Below are 20,192 nucleotides of genomic sequence, written 5' to 3' on the forward strand. Positions count from 1 at the left end.
TATATACATATGCATGTGGCTTAAATGTTGTTTATAAGGGGCGCCTGGGTGGCGTAGTAGGTCGAACGTCCAACTTTTGTTTTCCACTCAGGTCGTGATCTCAGGGTTGTGAGACTGAGCCCCACATCGGGCTCTGTGCTCAGCACAGAGTCTGCTCGAGACTCCCTCTCCCTCTCCTTCTGTCCCTCCCACCCCTCCCACCCCACTCTCTCTCTAAATAAATAAATAAATAAATCTTTATTCAAAAAGTTGCTTATAAATATCTTTTTTTAATCTGATTTTCCCTTCGATTTAAAATATAGAGATTTTGGAGTTCTCTATACCCACATCCAGGTAACAGCCCCCCTCCCCATTCTGTTACCATGGATGTAAATGGACCAAATAGAAGTTTCAAAGGGACAAACACAAATGCATGTTTTATTCTGAAATAGCAAGATTCTCAATGCTGAGTTTGCTAAACCTATGGTGTATGTGTGAAATAAGTACATCCATTCAGCAGGGACTTCCAAGAAATATCAATTTACACTAAGGAATGTAATATTCTTTTGGTCCTTGTTTTTGTTTTGGCTTAGAGCCTTCACTCTGTTTGACCTCATGATTCTCTCCTCAGGTGTTACAGCCCTCTTGGTTAGATTTCCTCAAGGAGGAATTATTCACAAAGAAATTGAGGTTTTGCTGTCACTGTTGTTGTTTTACTATGTTAGGTCTACCCCATAGAGAGTCAGCATGGAATGTGAAGACGGAGAGTGGGCTGGGTTCCCTAGCTGGCTAAGAACACGTTTCTGTACCCCCCAAAGACAAACAAAATCCATGCTTCCCTGAAATCATTAAGAATGCTAGCCAGTATTTTTGAAGCTGTGCAGAGAAATGGGTATTCTGGTGAGAAATAGTGTTAGTACAATTTTTTTTTTTTAAAGATTTTATTTATTTATTCAACAGAGATAGAGACAGCCAGCGAGAGAGGGAACACAAGCAGGGGGAGTGGGAGAGGAAGAAGCAGGCTCATAGCGGAGGAGCCTGATGTGGGGCTCGATCCCATAACGCCGGGATCACGCCCTGAGCCGAAGGCAGACGCTTAACCGCTGTGCCACCCAGGCGCCCCAGTGTTAGTACAATTTCTTGACAGTTTATATATCACAAATGCTAAACTTTTTTTTTTTTTTTTTTTTTACCTTTTGACTCAGAAATACCACTTTTTGGAATTTACCCTGGGGAAATAATTAAATACATTTGCAACGGTATATGTGCAAGGGTGTTAATATAAGCATTCTTACTAATAACAGGCAACCAGCCACAAAGAAGACAAATTTCCAACACTAAGGGATTGGTTAAATAAGGTGCACCTTAATAAGAGATGTGACGTAGGCCTTAAAATAATGATACATTTCATTTATTTAGAGACATGGAAAAATATTTATGATTCCATGGTTAGATTTTAAAGGATAATAGACGGTATGGGTGGAATGATCTTACTTTTATTTAAAAAAATTGTATATGTTGCTGTATACATTTTTTCAACCGTTTAAAAATACATGTATTGATGAGGTGCTATATGACAGCACCCTTCTAGCCACTTGGGAATGTAAAGTCCACACCCTCATGGAACTTACAGCCAAATGGGCGGAAAGGACAAATATCCACATAAACTGAAAATGTTGTGTGAATTCAGGAAGTAGCACATACTATGAGGAAAATCAAAGCAGGCTATAAGGGGAAAGTGTCAAGGTCAGGTGGGTATGGATTATTTTTGATAAATTATCAAGAGAGGCCACTCTAGAACAAAACAAAGCAAAACAGTTGAATTGAGGCTCAGCTGATGTCAATTCTGGAATGAGCATGGTGAGCCAGACCAGAAGAGAGATTTACATGTTTGCAGAAGAGCTAGACGAGTAGAGAGATGGACCCAGAGTGGCGGGTGGAGGTGGGGCAGGTAGAAAAACATGCAGGACACCTGGGAGGAGGCAGGGAATCTGGATCTTTGAAGGCTAGAATAAGGCGTATAGAATTTAGTCCGTGTGCGGGCACCCGTGGAGAGTTTTAAGCAGGGGAATGATATGAACTGATTTGCATTTCAAAAGATCACTCTGGATGCTGTGTCAAGAATAATCAGAGAAAAAGTCTGGAAAATCCATAGCCAAATGTAGCGGTCTGCTTCTGCTTAATGTGATTATGTTTACTTTCCTTTTGCTAATTATCTGTATGCTTTGAATTTTAGAAAAGAATATATGTTACTTTTAAAATTAAGGGGGAAAAACAAAGGTTTCTATGGTTGGCAAAAACAAGAACATCAGAATGCATGGGTCTCAAAAAATTACAAATCACATGCTACAATAAACTTTGGGGTTGCTCTTAAATGTTTTAATCACAGAATGTTAAATTTGAGAATACAGGAATGTTCAATAGAAAATTTATTTAATAATCATGATTCTTTGTGTTTCTTCTTAAACATATATTTAAAATGATGTATACAAACAAATGAAAAAATACAGTTGAATTTAATTCTAAAATAAAACCACTGATTTAGTGAAAGCAAGACTAACATGCAGTGTTTAATTTATAAGTGGGCACAAGGACAGAGTTATCATGTATTGAAAGTTTACGATAAGCCAGGGACTCCAGCCTTGGTGTAGAGCGCTCAAAGAAGAATATTAGTATTGTCAGGAGTTAGGAGCACTCCCTTGAGTTGATAAAAAGTCTCTGAATATTCCCTGTCACCAGAGCAGACAGCTTTTTTCAAAGCGGTAGAAACTATACCCCTGCATTCTGATAAGACAGCTTGGAACAGCAGACAAGTGAAAGATTTATGTCTTGTGTTTTATCTTAAATTTCATGTGAAGTTAGACTTCTGCCTCATAATACGTATACTTATTTGCTTCACTATGGAAACAATTTTGTTGATTACTCAGTTATAAAATTACCTCTGCAATGAAGACTTTTATTTTTTGAGTGTAGTTGACTCACAATGTTACATTAGTCTTAAGTGTACAGCATAGCGATTCAACTTCTGTACACTTCATGTTATACTCACCACGAGTGTAGCTGCCATTCGTCATCTTACATTGCTATCATTGACTGTATTCCCTATGCCTTGTCTTTTATTCCCAGAACACTGATTCCGTAACTGTTAGCCTGTATCTCCCACTCCCCTTCACCCATTTTGCCCATTCCCACCTCCCTTCCATCTGGCAACCATCAGTTTTTCTGTAGGTATAGGTCTGATTCTGTCTTTTTTGTTGTTCTTTTTTTATTCAGTTGTTTTGTTTTTTAGATGTCACACATGAGTAAAATCATATGGTATTTATCTTTCTTAGTCTGACTTCTTTCACTTAGCGTAATACCCTCTAGGTCCATGTATGTTGTTGCACATGTCAAGATCTTACTCTTTTGTGGCTGTGTAATATTCCAGTGCGTGTGTGTGTGCGTGTGTGTGTGTGCACATGTGCATACCACATCTTCTTTATTCATTCATCTATTGACGGACACTTCTGTTGCTTCCATATCTTGGCTATTGCAAGTGATGATGCCGCCAGCAAAACAAAAAGGCCAGCTACTAAATGAGAGAAGATATTTGCAAGTGAAAATCTGATAAAAGATTAATGTCCAAAATATATTTAAAACGTATACAACTCAACACCAGGAAAACAAACAATCCAATTTAAAAATGGGCAGAGGACCTGAATAGACATTTTTCCAAAAAAGACATACAGATGGCCAACAGACACATGAAAAGATGCTCAACATCACTCATCATCAGGGAAATGCACATCAAAACCACAATGAGATATCACTGCACACCCGCCGTCAGAATGGTTTAAAAAATCACACACACACACACACACACACACATACACACAAGAAATAACAAGTGTTGGTAAGAATGTGGAGAAAAGTGAACCATCATGCATTTTTGGTGGGAATGTAAATTGGTGCAGCCACTGTGGAAAAGAGTATGGAGATTCCTCAAAAAAATTAAAAATAGAAATATCATATGATTCAGTAACCCCACTACTGGGTATTTACCTAAAGAAAATGAAAAGACTAGTTTGAAAAGATATAAGCACCCCTATGTTTAATGAGGGCTCTTCTTACTGCCATCACTCTGACAATCCAAGGCAGATCCACTCATTTGTTTCCCCAGTATCCTTTACGTAATTTGTCCGTATGTATTATCACATCATTACAATTAGTGCATATCTCCCACAATAGATTATAAGCCACTTTAGGGTAGGAACTGTGTCTGTTTTATATTTATTTATGTCATTAACAGCAGTTAATGAATAACTTTTGAACAGATAAAAGATAACTTTTGTCTTCAAATACCTTGAAGGAAGATAAAATTGCCCCGGTTTGAAAAGCACTGGAATAGAATTTGTAAAAAGAAAGCAATACTAATTAATCACATCAATAATACCATTTATGTCTCTGAAATATATTGTAGACCCTACAAATAAATATGGTCTAATTAGCAAAAACTGAATATATGCATCCCACAATTAGTATAAGCTTGCATTAAAGATAAGGCATTAACTCTCTACACAGATAATTGGATGGATGCATACATAGCTGGAGAGAGGACACACGGACAAATAACAGAATAACTGCCACACGTTGAGTATAAAGTTTATTATGTATGACACTAAGATGTTGATCTCATCTAAAATTTACTATAACCAGTTTGATTTCTATTAACTGCAGTTATAACTCAAGAATTTTAGACTTGGGGAGCCTGGGTGGCACAGTGGTTAAGCGTCTGCCTTCGGCTCAAGGCGTGATCCCGGCGATCTGGGATCAAGCCCCACATCAGGCTCCTCCGCTATGAGCCTGCTTCTTCCTCTCCCACTCCCCCTGCTTGTGTTCCCTCTCTCGCTGGCTGTCTCTATCTGTCAAATAAATAAATAAAATCTTTAAAAAAAAAAAAAGAATTTTAGACTTGACCTAAGCAACTTTCCAAAGCCATACTACCAGTGAGTAGTGGGTTTAAGATTCAAATCCAGGTTTCTCTGTTCTATATTCAAGAGTTTAGAGCTTAACCATTACATAATGCTTCTCCACCCTGGATCCTATCCTTAAATGTGGGCTCACAGGAAAGAGGGAGTTTGGAAAGATTGCAGGCCACAGTATTCGATGCCTTTAGCTTTCTGTTTACTTTGATAAAGACAATAACACAGACAGGCCCTTCGAAGAAGAGCATTGGAAGAGCTGTTCCAGCAACCTGCCTCAAGGAAGGCAGGAGAGCTGTCCCAGTCCTCTCATGGAGTTCCAGCCGTTGCCTAAACTGCATGACAGGTTGCACAAATATGAGCCTGAAAATTTGTCTTGATTGATGTACTTATAACTACTTCTGGGAACATGAATGAAATCACATGTTCGGCCATTTAATTTATGCTCAAACTCTCATAAGTCATAGAAGCAAGCTGAGAGTTTGGCATAATATTGAAGCACAATGGTTCACTCTCTCACTTTGCGAAGAATTGCCTTTTCTGTTTTGGAGTGATTTTATTCTTTAGAGTAAGAAAAATGATGACGCCGATGATAATAATAGCTAATATTTATTGAACATCTATTGAATGCCAGACACTCTGCTAAGTGCTTTGAACGCACTTTCTCATGAAATTCTCCCAGTCCTTTGATATAAGCAAGATTTTTTCCCCTCTATTTCTTTTTTTTTTTTCACTCATTCATAAATTCTAAACCTGTCTTGAGTTACTCTGTGCCGTTCAAAGATAAATGCAGTAGGATCCCTGCACTCCAGAAGCATGTTGCCTGGTGAATAGGCAGGTATATGAGCTAATAATTCCAGTCCATTGTAGTTAGGGTTATAGTTGATATAGTTGAGTTATTGGCCATATGGTTTCCTCAGTTGTTCCTAACATCGCTTTCAGCTCTGCCCTTCTTCACAATTCTGCAGTAGGCAACGAAATCAAGACCTATCCCTTCTGTGTGAATACAGCCATGCTTACGTAAGAGTTCAGCTGCTTGCTTCTTCCTTCTACCATCTCGTGCATCGCTGACAAATCCTTCTTTCCCAACCACCCCATTAATCGTGTCTTCCCTTTGCATACAGAATCTGGAATATTCTGTGACTTACCATTCCTTTAAGGCGGAGGGAAAAAAGCCTGAGCTTCATGCTTTCAAGAACTTCCACAATCTATTTTCTCTTCCCATTCCCCAGTGCGAGCCTCCTCTTCCAGCACAATAACGTACTTACTGCCAAGGGAGCACTTTGCTCATTTATAACCCCTTAGAGTAATTCATGCCAAAATGCCAGTTGTGCCCATATTGAGAAACTCTGAGCTAAACTGTAAGCTCTCAGGGCAGAGACTATGTCATGTTCTTTAATTTGTCCATCTCACTAAATCAGGTAGTCCTTTGACTCCAGAAAGTACTCAAAGAACATTTACTGAGTTGAGACCCAAATATTGTCTAATGAAATGATAAACAGGGACTGCAACTCTTCAACAAAATAATGCATATTTGCTGTATTTATTAAGTCCGTTGTTTATCAGTACTTTGTTCTCTTTACATGGGAAAATGCCTCAAAGTGAACAATAATAACAACAAAAAAAAGAACTTCTGGTCTATTTAATTTTTATCACTGAAAGATGGATTGATTCTCCTTTGACAGTCTCTCTTTTGCTCTGTAGCAACATGACCTGGTATAAGGGCCAAATCAAAACTCATGATTAAAGTAGCTTTAGTGATTTTAAGAATCTCTCAAGGAAAGATGAACGTTCTTAAAAAAGTTGAAGATCAGATATTTTCCTGAATATGGCACATTCGTAGAGCAAATTCCAGAACCCCGGGGTTAAAAGGGAGCCTCTTTCATAATCACCAGAGATAAGAAAGAGTTGGTTTTTGTAGCTGATGTTTAACTAACTCAGTTCTTCTAGGGGATAAAAAGTCCTCTACCTCACAGATTTCTTGTGGCTGCAAAAATTGTTCACTACTGGGACTTTCTACTAAAACACTAGAAGTAGTAAAATCAAGCAACACGTAGCTCAGTCTTCAAGAAACAAGAGTGATATAAACTGGCTCTTACCCAAAATAGTTTTTTTATGTTAACTTAATTTTATAAGAAACTAAATGTTTTATGTTTTCCTCAAGTGTTTTGTTTGTGTGAAATTTATTTTCGATAATCATACACCAGAGAGAATCCATTCATTCACTCAGCAGTCAGTAAATGCTTTTGAAGAGTTCTGTGAATCCTGAACACAAACTAGAATACGTCTGCACTATTATGATGCAAAAATAGATTTTATCATTAAGCAGGCCTGCGTTTTAGTGTTAATACCTACACTTCCTTCCTGTTAAGCATGGCAAAGTTATTTAACCCCTCTGGCCTTCAGTTTTTTCATCCATACAATAGGTTCAAAATAATACCCACCTTTAGGGTTGCTGTGAAGATTAATACGTTTAAAGTACCTAACACAGAAACACAGAAGAGGCCATCAAAGATGTCAGTTGTCATTTTTATTACTGCACTGACCATTATAATTCAAGATATTTAGAATTACTTGTGTTTACATTCTTCTTATTATAAATGTCGCCATCGGAAAAATTATAAAAACAGTTAAGTAACATTCATATTAGCATACTGTGTTTAATCAATCATTCCTCTTTCAATAATCTGAAGGTTTTAGGTAGCTTCCAGGATGGACGAAGAGGGAGCAATTTATAAATCCTCTCTGAATTTTCTTAAAGTTACTGCAGGAAATATGAGTATATGGAAAAAAATTAGGAAAAAACACTGTAGTTTGACCTAGGACATGAAGTGACATACATTAAAATGACTGTGTAATGCATGAATCAGAAGCAAAATCAGTCTAATAGCATCTTTAGAAAAGCAACACCAGGAGAATGAAGTAGATTCTAATAAACCAGAGAGTAACATCAAAGCATCAAGCTCTATTTAGGAGAAGCAAGGGTAATACGAATTTTAGAGATTATAGGTGTGTCTGGGGACGTTTTTATTCTTAGAAAGCCTTTCGTTTTTCCCTGTGAGCCAGTGGACCTTTACTACCTGGAACTAAAGGTGATCTGTGGGTTTGGAGATGCCTTCTTTTTCCTATTGTCTGCATTTTCATTTAGAAGATATTAACACTTAAGAGAAAGAGAAACTGCTTTGTTGGCTTGCAGCAAAGTGGGTCAGCTCTGAGAGGGCAGAGAGCAGCCAGAGGAAGAGGGCACAGCGTCCTTTCGAAGGAAGTAAAGACGCTCGAGCTGACCTTACTGGCAGTTGTTCGTCATTTGTGTCCCTCTGTGGGAAAAAAGGCACAACCGCTAAATGGGAGACTGTCAGGAAAGGCAGTTTCCCCTCAGAGCTAAGATCACAGCATTTCCATTCTCGGTGTCAATTCAGGGCAGCCATAGTGAGATATTAGGTGGGATTTCAGGGGACAAGCGTGGCAAATGTCACCAGCCTGTTGCTGACTGAGTGCTGGCCGAAAGGAAGTTCCAGACTGTGGGCTCTCAATAAACACGGCCAAACCCGGACTTTTATCTATATCACCGGAAGCCTTGCAATTTCTTTTTGTCCCCTTTCACCACTACATGTGTTTTTCTTGCTGCCAAAACACACACGTCTCTTATTTACTACTGTCACCTATTAATTCACATAAATAAGGTCTCTTTTACCTATGACTGGAATCCAGCCCTATTCCGCATCCTCATACGCAGCCCTGCTATTGAAAAGAAGAACACTTCTGGGGCACCTGGATGGCTCAGTCAGTGAAGTGTCTGACTCTTGGCTGTGGCTCAGGTCATGGTCTCATGGGTTGTGAGATCAAGCCCCACATCAGGCTCCATGCTCAGCAGGGTGGGCTTGAGATTCTCTCCCTCTGCCCCTCCCCCACTTACACTTGTGCACTTGTGCTCTCCCTCTCTCTCTCCCTCTCTCCCTGCTCTCTCAGATAAATAAATAATCTTAAAAAAGAAAAGAGAAAAGAAAAAAAAAAAAAAAAACCTTAACTCTCATAATCATTTTATACCCTGTGGAGCATTTGTGTCTTCTGTTACTACTCCATGTTTTAGCAAAATATCACATTGTCTTACACACGGATAGCCTATTTACGAGATTTTACTTGCTATACTTGCATGCTATATTCCAATGGGGATGCATTTTATGTCATTTAGTCTCGTCTGCACATAAGGTATGAATCAAACAGAGGCAAAATTACCCTTGGAAAATTCCTTAAATTGACTGGATAATAGAGTAGACATGATTTTGCATGTAACATCAAAATTTGCAATCCATACACTAGATTCCAAAGGTGGGAAAATCTGAAGTCAGGGAAGCACAGAAAGAGGAAAACTTGAATGCAGGCAGATGGCCGGATGTTTAAACCATTCTGCTTCTAAATTGGCAATGTAATCCCTCCACAGAACGCCTCATGACGGATGGGTGGAGAATTTCAACGTGCTCCTCCTTCACTTTGGGGAGGGGGAAGTGTGACTCCATTCTGTTTTAATACGAACCCTCTGTGAGGTTAACAGATGTCCTCTGACCTCTTTGTCATTGTGAGGAGGAAGCATCATGGTGGGGACTCTTCTTTTTTGGGGGATAAGAGGCTGAGGGGTGAGTATCTACCGAACTAGGGTCTCAGTCCAGTGTGCAAACAGCCAATCGGAAAGTGCCGGAAAGAGACACTGGCAGACATTTTGAGCATTTTGGATGGCAGAAATAATCCTTCAATCATTAAGGCATTAAGGAAGATGTGGAGCTTCTGGATTTGTGTGGAGTGTATCCAGTCACTATTTTATAAAATCCTATTATCAAAACAAAAACAAAAACAAATCTGTTCTATAAATACATCTACTAAATTCACTGCCAGCTTCCTATTGTGGTCATCTTTGATTTCACCCTGAAAAGCGGGACTTTTTTTTATCAGAGGCTTAACTTTTGAAAGTTCCATCCACATCATACCAAACGTCAAAAGGAAACTCAGCTCACATCAAATATACCTTTGATTGTAAACAAATACTTTTATTTATTATTACTCTTAGTTTTTATTTTACAGGTTTTCTTTTATACTTTCAGTCATTTTTGTTTTTTTTCTCAAAGGCATTAGCCTGTGGGATAAACCCTAATGCGGGGTGGATAAACTGGCCTTTCTGAAGGAATAGCTCTGTCATTCTGAAGAGTAGTTAACACTTTTGTCCCCTTCCCTGAAAAGAAATAGTACAGGTCCTTGGTTTGTGAAAACTAACAAAGTTTCCTCCAAAATGTATGCCTCCCCAATCCATATGTTTTCACCCTTCATCGTCTGAGGAGATTCTTGACAAAACGTTGCTTGATCAAACCAGTCAGCATAAAATTATATTTGCAATGTAAGACTGATACATGAAAATATTACTCTTCTTCAGAGAGAATTCTTAGCCAGTCATTGAAGCGTAAAGAGAAACTAACGTGCTTGCAAGAAAATTGACACTTCTAGAGGGTCACAGAACCCGGGCCCAAGTTGTTTGGATGAATGCAAACACACTTGTTTCCTTTTTTCATGCAGCTTCCATAGTGATTGGGAAATGGTGGTGTGAGATGGAGCCTTGTCTAGAGGGAGAAGAATGTAAGACACTACCTGATAATTCCGGATGGATGTGCGCTACAGGCAATAAAATTAAGACCACAAGAGTAAGTTTATTTCTATCAAATGTCTCATGCATGTTACCAACTGTACTGTTTGCCTTTGTGTTCTACAAACAGTCCCCAGAGAAGCTTTGAACAGGAGACAAGAAGGCCTTTTCCCTGACAGAAAACATTCTTAACCATTCATATCGGTGTCCATCCATCAACAAGAAGTTAGAGATTGAACTTGACTTTTCCATACTGAGCAGTTCAGTGTTTCTGTGACTGGCTCATAAATAAGGCTGGGTTGCCCTAGCCAAAGGGAAGAGGAACAGTAATTATTCAAAGAATTCAGCCAATAACTATGGTGCTCAACAGAGATTATAAAATAAGAGTCTTGCCCAATTCGTCCAGATGGCTTGCTGAAAACGACTGCATTTAAGTACAGCCATTTTCTATAGGTCTTTCAAAGAATTATCTGATGATCTTTTAAAGAAATGAGAGGTTTTTGTGATGTGAATTATCATTCCTTGGCTTCTATGGTAAAATAAGGAGTTATCTTCAAAATATGTAACAACCTGCATAGTGAAGCCATCCAACCCATCAGAATTGGGGTTATAATGGCAGGTTGGAGAGGCCCCACTAGGCCAGCCATCGACCCTGTAGAAACTAGATCATAGGAAAGTGTGGGTGTCCTAAAGGGGACAGGATGGAGGGGGTTGCTCAGAGCACTTAAGACAGTATTTATTCAAATGTACTACAGAACTATGTTACTATTTTAACAACAAGTAGGGTTACACACATCTGTATCATGCAACGTGTGTGTGTATTTTAATGCATTGGGTATTGTTGAAAACAAGCTCCACCATTTACAAATCCCAAGATGTTGAACTTGTAGACTTCCAAGAGGGTGACTCAAATTTAAAAGGGCATCTCTGATTCCCACCCCTGTATAATGAGGCTTAAGTTGATCTTTCTTTTCAGCATTATCTTTTCAAGAAATAAAACTGATACTTGCAGCCTTGTGATGCAGAAAACATAATACCTTATAAAACATATTTTTATATATAAAATAAGTAGAGACTCTTTGCGTATCAAATTTAGTTGCCTGTATTGACCACAATAAGCAGTAAACGGCTATACCTCCTTGGCTCACGGCCAGGAGAGATTCCTGAGCACCCCAACCCGTTAGCATGCATTTTCATGCACCTGAGATGCTCAGCATGGATTGTCGTATTTCAATTCAAAGAAACCCCCTCAGGAGAGCTTATTCAAAAATGAACCCAGTTCATGACATTTACCTCCAGAAACCATCTTCATTAACTGATGGAGAGTGAATTTCAGGTTTCCCTTTGGTTACATTTTGCCTGAAACTAATTCTAGCAAACAATCTGAAAATGCCCTCAAAAGTCGGTTTTCAGCTACTCTGAGTCATGGCCGGTATGATTTCAAGCAGGTTGCTGATATATTTCCTGCCAAACCTCCATTTCCTCTTCCAAATGATAACTGATCTCCCTTTATTGAACATAAGCCCTGCTCTCATGGTTCCTCTAGACCTGAAACTCAGTAAAGAACAATAATACAAATCAAATTATTTCAGGATTTAAGTATATGAAATTCCAAGGGTAGCAACTAGGAGACTCTTTGGAAGACAGAATATAAATAAAGCACAGAAATATTAATGCTACTTTTTATGACTGTGTAACTTTCTTTGATTTGGCCTCTGTAGAGTGTATTTTAAAACATATTGTAAATACCTCCTAGACATTTTCTGTTCTTCCAGAAGTACAGTGCAGGTCTGATCATAGTAATAGACTAGAGCGCACTGTGTTTGCTGCTGTCCTGAGTGGGCTGAATGCGACCAAGATCGTTGAGTGTACAAGAGAAATAAATCGCCCATGTGGTTGGTTTGAAAGCACAGGATGTCCCTGTTCTAATGTGTGTATCCATTTCAAGTGAGAAAATAAGAGATTGCTCTCCAGTCATGTGAGCAACACATCACTCAACTAATAAATCTCCACTCTGTCTTTAGAGAAGGAAAAAGGAAACACTAGGAAAAGCTGTACTTTTTTACACCTTGAGAGGACTCAGACGCTACTACTGACTTAATTTTCTCCCCACTTCCTTACAAAGAAATTCACAGTGAAATACATGCTTTTAAATACAAAGGCACAGTTAAGTCCAGTTGATACATAAAGGAACTTTCCATTCTGTATAAATGGCATGCCAATGCCAGTCCTTAGATGATATGTTCCAAAATAGATTTTATATTAATTTTTCTAGTATACCCTATGTGTTTTTCCCTGTCAGAGTATAAATATGCCTACGTACTTCAAATATTGTCTGTGGCAGTTTAACTTTTAAAACAGTATAATAGACAGATTTGCTTTAATTATGAGTCATATGTTTTTATTGCTCTGTTAACTTATCTAAGAGGTAATATTTAGGATAAAAAAATTCAAGTTCTTAAAGTAGGAAGAAAAAGAAAATCACCTCTTTGGTTTTATGTGTAATAATGATTCAAAGAGAGTATTCTCAGAAAAAAGAAAAAACAAAAACATAAAAGCAAAAACAAAACAAAACAAAAAAAAGCCAAAAAAACAGAAGAAACATGCCCAGGTTGTTAATGGCAATTAAGAATTTCCTTCATACTGTTAATTTTTTAAAGTAACTCCAATATGAAAAGATTTGCAAGATAGAGACCTGAGATGTCATTTTTCCTTATATAGGTTTTTTAAAAACCTTGCTATTATGAGTTACTTCCCAAATAATCATCCCAAGTCAAAATTCTCAGCAGTCTGTGAATTGTAGATAAAAGATATTTCAAAATGTGATCTAATTCAAAAGTTCATAATGCTCATTTTTTAAGGAGGATGGAGAGTAGAAATTCACTGTTTCATTTAAAGGACCAGACACCACAGAACGGGAACTAGCTGGGGTAATAGGCTACAGTCTGAAGGAAAACATTGGGAAAATTAATTTGTTCTAGGTGATAATATAACCTACAGAGGGAAGGGCACAGGCTTCCCTTTTGGGAGATTGGAGAGAATAAACCTTAGGCAAAGAGAAAGCTTCTTGAATGTCATTTTACAGAGAGAAAATAGTCACCCCTGAGAAGTTTTCCAAAATCCAGCAGGGGGTACAATAAAGCTGGTGACAGAAACCCTCCCGGGGAGAAGTCTGTTACATCTGGGTGAAGTCTCAAGGCTAAATTTTAACCCTATTCCCACTTAACCACAGCTTCAGTTGTTTCATTAAATTGCTTTGTTGGTAGTCTGCGGCAAGACACACCAATCCAGATAGCGACAAGAGATCTTTTCCTATGGTTGTAGAAACCTATGGGTTTATTTCTTTTCTTTAAACTTATATATCAAAAACATACTTTTGAAAGTTGGTGACGTAATTGGAAAATTGGCTCTGTAGATTCTGGATTTGCTAATCTCCGTAATCAGGTGAGCTAACTCCCTATAACAAATATTGTCTTATATTTAATATATATAAAATGATATGGCATATTATGTATTTTTAAAAAAGAAAGTTGGGGATGCTATATCCAGTGCATTCAGGAAGAAATGTATACTCTGTGTACTCAGGAATGATGCCTTAATTTAGAAAGATAGATTTCTCCCTGGAAAAAATAAGTTGCTTGACAATGCTGTAATAATTCACATGTAAAAACTGAATATTCATTGTTTGGGGAACATAAGGAGGAAGGGAATAAAATGAGGAGAAAACCAAAGTCACTTGGAAGGAAAAATCGGCAGGTTAAAATAGAACATAAACTGGTATCACACCTGGGGACGTATCAAGCAACTTTGGATTTCCTTCAACTCAGTATGTTAGTGTCTTTCAGACTAATGAGAAAATCAACAGTTAGATTTACGCAGTGTAGAGTCAAGTTCCCTTCCCTAAAAGGCGGACTTAGCAGACCTCAGACTGCACACCTAACCACAACCGTTATCTTGTCAAACTGATGTTTTACACAAATCCATTGCAGTCATTTGTCCACACCCTCCTGGGCCCGTCCTCCCAATGGTGACTCTGACCTTGCACATCTCCATCCATTCTCATCGGCCAATGCGTTTCATATTACAGAAGGGTCAAGTACCGGCTTTGGCATATCTCAGCTGTGTCACTCAAAATTCCACCGGGTCTGACGTGTTACAAAAGCCTTTATGATCCTGCGGTCCAGACCATTTTGCATGAACTAACCTTTAAGAGAGAAGGGTAGGAAGGAGGGGTGGAGGTGGGGGGTGCAGGGGGATGGATTTGGAAATTGCAGGAAGGAGAAATAAATCAATTTATGCTGTCACAATTGCCCCTGGGTTAGAGTGAACTCATTCATTTCTTTAACCAATAAATATATTTAATCCTCTTCTATCTAAAGTTAGTGAATTAAGGTTTTGGGGATGGGATGGTAGATATGACTGATCTCCTGTTCTTCGGTGGAGGATAGGGCCTAAGGTTGGGGGTGGGCGTGGTCGATAGACATAAAGAAAGGCAATTCCAGTTTGGTTTTGTACATGTCACTCTCCCCCTCCTTTTGATGAAGAAGAAGACAGTGGAAACAGGAGGTGATAAACACTACTGGAATGTAGGAAACCAAAATTTGGAAGAAACTGTTATTCATATGGAGAGGATAAAAAAATAAATGTGTGAAGATTTCTCATACGTGCTGCCCCAGGCACAACCAAATTTTCAAAGCAAACTTTTATTACTGTTCCCACCCAACCCTGAAAGCTTTTCATGGACTCCACCCCTGGACTCAGAATACTCAATTCCTAAGACTATAAAGAACTAAGAGATGATGAAGAAAAATGCGTATGTCCTAGAACTCTAAAGTAGAACCTTCAACTCTTAGAATCATCATTTCCGCCCCAAACCGGGGGCTCTCTGTGCATGCATCCTTTTGAACATAGAGTCTTTGGGACCATATTCAAATATATTAAATGGCACCAATAGTGGTAGGAGTATGCTCGTGGTTGCCCTTGAGTACTGTGTCATTGAGAGGAAGAGGGCCTCATCCTGCAAGGGTCTCCTATGTTCCCGAGAAAATGTGTTCTAACCTTGGCAGTGACTTATGTCACCCCTCCACATGTTACAGCAGGCCAACTTGACAAGGCTGTGGAATGACCTACTCAGTTCAAATTCTCATCAAACAGACACAGGACTAACTATATAATCTGAAGGACCCAGTGCAAAAATGAAAACACAGGCCTCTTGTTCAAAAATTGGTAATAATTTCAAGACTGCAATAGCAGGTCATGAAATGAAGTGCAGGGCCCTATTCAGCACGGGGCTCTGTGCAACTGGATAGGACACGTGCCAATGAAGCCAGTCATGGTTATTCATTGCTCCCAGAGTCTAGCTCCTCAGCTGTGGCAAAACAAATGTAATGAATTGATAAAAATACGATGGCCTGTCAGTGTGCTTTTTGATCACCATTTGAGAACTACGGCTCTAGATTAACATTTTTGGCTTCAGAGCACTTGAAAGAAGCAACATACCATAAATTCAAGATGTCCTCATTTTCTGCCTATTCACCTTTCTTTACGCCTTCATTTTGTTCTCTTCTCCCTGAAATTTCTTTCTTTCTTTGGTTTCAGATTCACCCAAGAACCTAATGGAAGCATTTGTTATAGTAGCAAAGGAAAACCACCTCTGCGGAAAATACGTTTTAAGAATTTAAAACATCCTACGCATTACAAGCCAAATGGATTTCTTATTTGCACTTTGACTGGTTACCAGATAATCACAGTGCTTTTACTGTGTCTTACGAAGTATCCTATAGTGAGAAGACCCCGCGCTTTTGGCAACACCATGGAAAGTGGGTTTAAAAAAAGGGTTTTCTCAATGAAAATTTTTGGGATTACGAAGAACGATCAACTATCTTCTAATTTGGATCTATAGTTACTTTGTACCATTTTAAATATATGTATATATATAATATTTTGAAATATTATATATTCTCTTCAAGAAATGAACAATACCACAGTTTGAGGCGGCTGGTGTACCTCTTTTGAGTTTGGATGTTCTGTTTTGTTTTGTTGCGACTTCTTTTTTTATTGGCAAGGAAGAAGACATGTGCCCTTTTGAAATTTCAACATGGCACTCACACTGGAAGGCCAGCTACAGGTGGACTCCTGGAATCTGAGGCATCATAACAATACTGAATCGAGAGCTTCCTTCTGTTTCTACCAGATGGCCCAAGGAAGCACATCGTCCTGTTTTATTGCTTTCTACCCTGTGCAATATTAGCATGCAAGCTTGGCTTACATAACCATACTTTATATTCAATTGATATATAATAACCATTCTAACCTCTTCCAGGAAAGTATTTTTAGAACTACTAGCTTTTCCACAGATAAGACAATGAGGATTCTTGAGGGAGCTACTCCACCATGCTATTAAGACTCTGGCAAAATTATGGTAGAATACAGATCCGTGTATTAATAAGTTCTGTAAATACAACGTCTTAAGGCTTTGTATAGCTGTCCTAGACTGCAGCAATGTCCTCCGATTAAATCCAAAGTCTGGCATCATTAAGTACATAGTGCTGTAGCAACAAGTCTTATCATGGCACCTCTTTCTGTGTTTGATTTGCTTTTTCCAAGAGTATTCAGATCTCTTCTGGTGAGACAGGAAGACCATTAAAGCAATTAGGTTTCAGAATGATCTATGTGACCAAATGCTGGACAGCCCTATTAAAGTGGTAAATAACTTCTTTCTAACCCTACTTGTCCTCTTTATTCGCCATGTTTTTGTCCTGAGTCAGCTTTAGCCAAATCCAGAGAACACCCTGCTTAGAGACTTGTCGTCAGCCAGAATTTTTTCCGTGAGGTCTTTGCTGCCATCACAGCCGATATTTCTAATCCCAGTATTTTGAAAATCATAAATTCATTACTATAACTGCTGTGTTCTTGGCCCACAAGTTGAAATGTCAAATCCCATTATTGGGTTTTTGTACTGGTCACTTGAATGATACATCTGGGGCTCACTTCCCAAAAAAAGAAATTTTTGTCCATCTTCTCTTTTACTCAGATGATGATTATAGAAAGAAAATATCTATGTATTATCTACCTGGGATAGCATAATAGTACTATACATTCCTGTTATTTAACCTATCATATTGCAAGTATATCTGTTTTTTCCCAAACCTTCTCTTTAGAATACATGTTGTTAGGGCCTTTTATTAGATCACCAGCACAAGTGGTCCCCTAGTGTGGATTTTTAAAGTTAAACCTCAGGTAAAATCCAGAGGTTCCTTCATGTCTACCAATATAGCTTGAAGTCTGATTGAATATGTAAATACTCTAATCAGATAGGTTGATTCTGTATCTTGAATGCCTATAAAAGCATCTAGAAATGGAAATGGAATCCTAATTGCAAAATCCAGGCTTTCCGAATACTTTCACAAATATTTGCCAGAAGATAGCATAAAGTTCATACAACCAAATCGGAATCCCTTGAATTTATGGTCCATATTCATGTACCAACTAATATATTAACAACTGACTTTCACTTGTAAACTGGAGAGTAAAACCTGAAATCACGAATGCAAAGAATTATCTGGAACGGTACTTCCCAAAATGAGGAGGAAAAAAATCTCCATACTCAAATATATTGGGGAAAAGTTCTTAAATAAAATAAAACAGAAATATTTACTGAGGAAATTTTTAGAGCCTATAATAAACAGAAAGTGATGTATGTCTTCAAGAAAGACTAAAGCATAGGTTGCCAAGTATAGAGCTTCCAGAATCCAGACATATAAGATGGTTACTTGACTAATGGACGGTACATCCCTGCCTAATGAGAAACTACAAGAAATTATTTCTGTGTGAGGATATATTGACTGCCTTGTCACATCTTCAATTTTTTCAGTAGCACCAGAAATCGGGATTTTTATATAAAATCTCCTAACATTCTTAAATAAGATTAATATGAGATGTTTGCCATTACAAACTCTGCAAACATTATTATTGCCCCCAAATTCTCTGATCACGTGGCCTTTTCTAGGAGATGAATGTTTCCTGGAATACCCTTTTAAAAGCATTGGTCCTGAGTGAAAACCCAATAAGAAGAAAAAAGAATATTCTCTTTTCTATGGCCTCACGCATACAGACCCTTTTTACAATGTACAATATGTGGAGTTCACAGCTTCTCCTATTCTGTAACCAGAGCCTATAAGTCAATGAAAGAGTTAGTCTAGAGGCCCAGGTCTGTCAGTTCATTTCCTAGTGGTCACTTCATGAAATAACCTCCCTTGGAAAGACCTAGAAGAAGAGAGAAGGGGGGGAAAGACCACATCAGAATCAGGCAACCATCCAGTAAAACAGTGCAAACATTTGTAAATGTCATCAAATTCAATTTGGATTCATCAAGGCCCTTATACAAACGTGTGAACCCTCAAGTTGTATTTAAATTGGACCCACCCCAGTTAGGGGGATTCGGTAGCTACCCTGTGCCTACAGCTGTTGTTTCAAAACTTTTATCATGTATTGCTGGTAATAAAGAGCTCGGTGTGGTATGACTAATAATGATTTTTGGGCTTGTACATCAGGTGTGATAAATAATGTTCTAATGTAATTAGAGCAAATGGAAAGTTTCATCCAGAACCCAACTCTCGGTAAAAAGGAAAATATGGCTCATTTCATAAGACAGATTTTTGAGTTAGGTAAAGCTTATTTGTTGACTTTTTTGTGTGTGTGATTAGATTTATCTATTAATGGATTTGGCAAGCACACTGAGAAGTTTTACTACAAGGCTTTTTTCCGTTATCGAATGATGAAGAATGTTTTCACCAACACACAATTCAACATCATTTTCTGATCAAATCCAGTGTAACTTTCCCAAAGCAATATAGTGATTTTATATAGTGCAGTATATAATGCCACCTTGCCATTGTCACTGATGTAAGTTATAAAGGGTATAAAAATTGCTTACGTGAGGAGATCCACACATTCCTCACCTACGTAGGATATGCACTCCATCCTAGAAGGTTAAATGGCAGGTCATAATATGAGTTTTTCTTTTAATTAAGCTTGACACTTCCATTTCAAAAATCTATTAAGGTTTGCTTGACAAAAGAAGTATACCATTTCCCTTTTGGTGAGCTGTCTGCTTTCCAAATAAAAGATTTAGTGTCCAGTAAATTCTAGGGCTCAAGCCACATCCATCTAGCATGTAAATATAAGAAAACAAGATATAAGGCGTACTAAGAAAAGCGAGGACTCAGGACTAGAGACAGCAGCGATAGAATCGGATGGCCTTGTGCCCACGGTCATCGTACAAAGTGATAAAATAGAATCATGTTCACACTTCAAAATAAATTAAAAAGAAAACCATTAATTGCATGCATGCACGTGCACACACACATGCACATATTTCCCATTAAAGATTTCAAACTTTTAGCTTGCGTAGACAGGTTGTTTTTTTTCCTTGTAAAGATGTTGTGGCATGCTCTCACATCATTGGTCTGCGAGTGGCTCTCATTTATTTATTTATTCATTATTTATTTTGCTTCACTTTTTACCAAGCGTTAAGCTCTCATTTTTTTGTTTTGGCAGCTAGTTGCATTATTTTAAAAAATAATAACAACCAATCATCGAACATGAAAGTCAGGACCCCAGCC

General features: G+C 38.2%; 1 protein-coding gene across 1 annotated transcript in view; it reads left to right on the top strand.

Annotated features, from left to right (window-relative positions):
* The window catches only part of TAFA1 (TAFA chemokine like family member 1), a 487,139-nt gene extending 470,954 nt beyond the window's left edge, over positions 1-16,185 (top strand). The window contains exons 3-4 of the mRNA XM_026501202.2: positions 10,503-10,627; positions 16,168-16,185. Of these exons, the coding sequence (XP_026356987.1) occupies positions 10,503-10,627; positions 16,168-16,185 (143 nt within the window). The remainder of the gene's footprint in view (positions 1-10,502; positions 10,628-16,167) is intronic.
* The last annotated feature ends 4,007 nt before the right edge of the window (positions 16,186-20,192 follow it).

The sequence above is a fragment of the Ursus arctos genome, unplaced genomic scaffold, assembly GCF_023065955.2.
Source record: "Ursus arctos isolate Adak ecotype North America unplaced genomic scaffold, UrsArc2.0 scaffold_14, whole genome shotgun sequence".
Taxonomy (NCBI): domain Eukaryota; kingdom Metazoa; phylum Chordata; class Mammalia; order Carnivora; family Ursidae; genus Ursus; species Ursus arctos.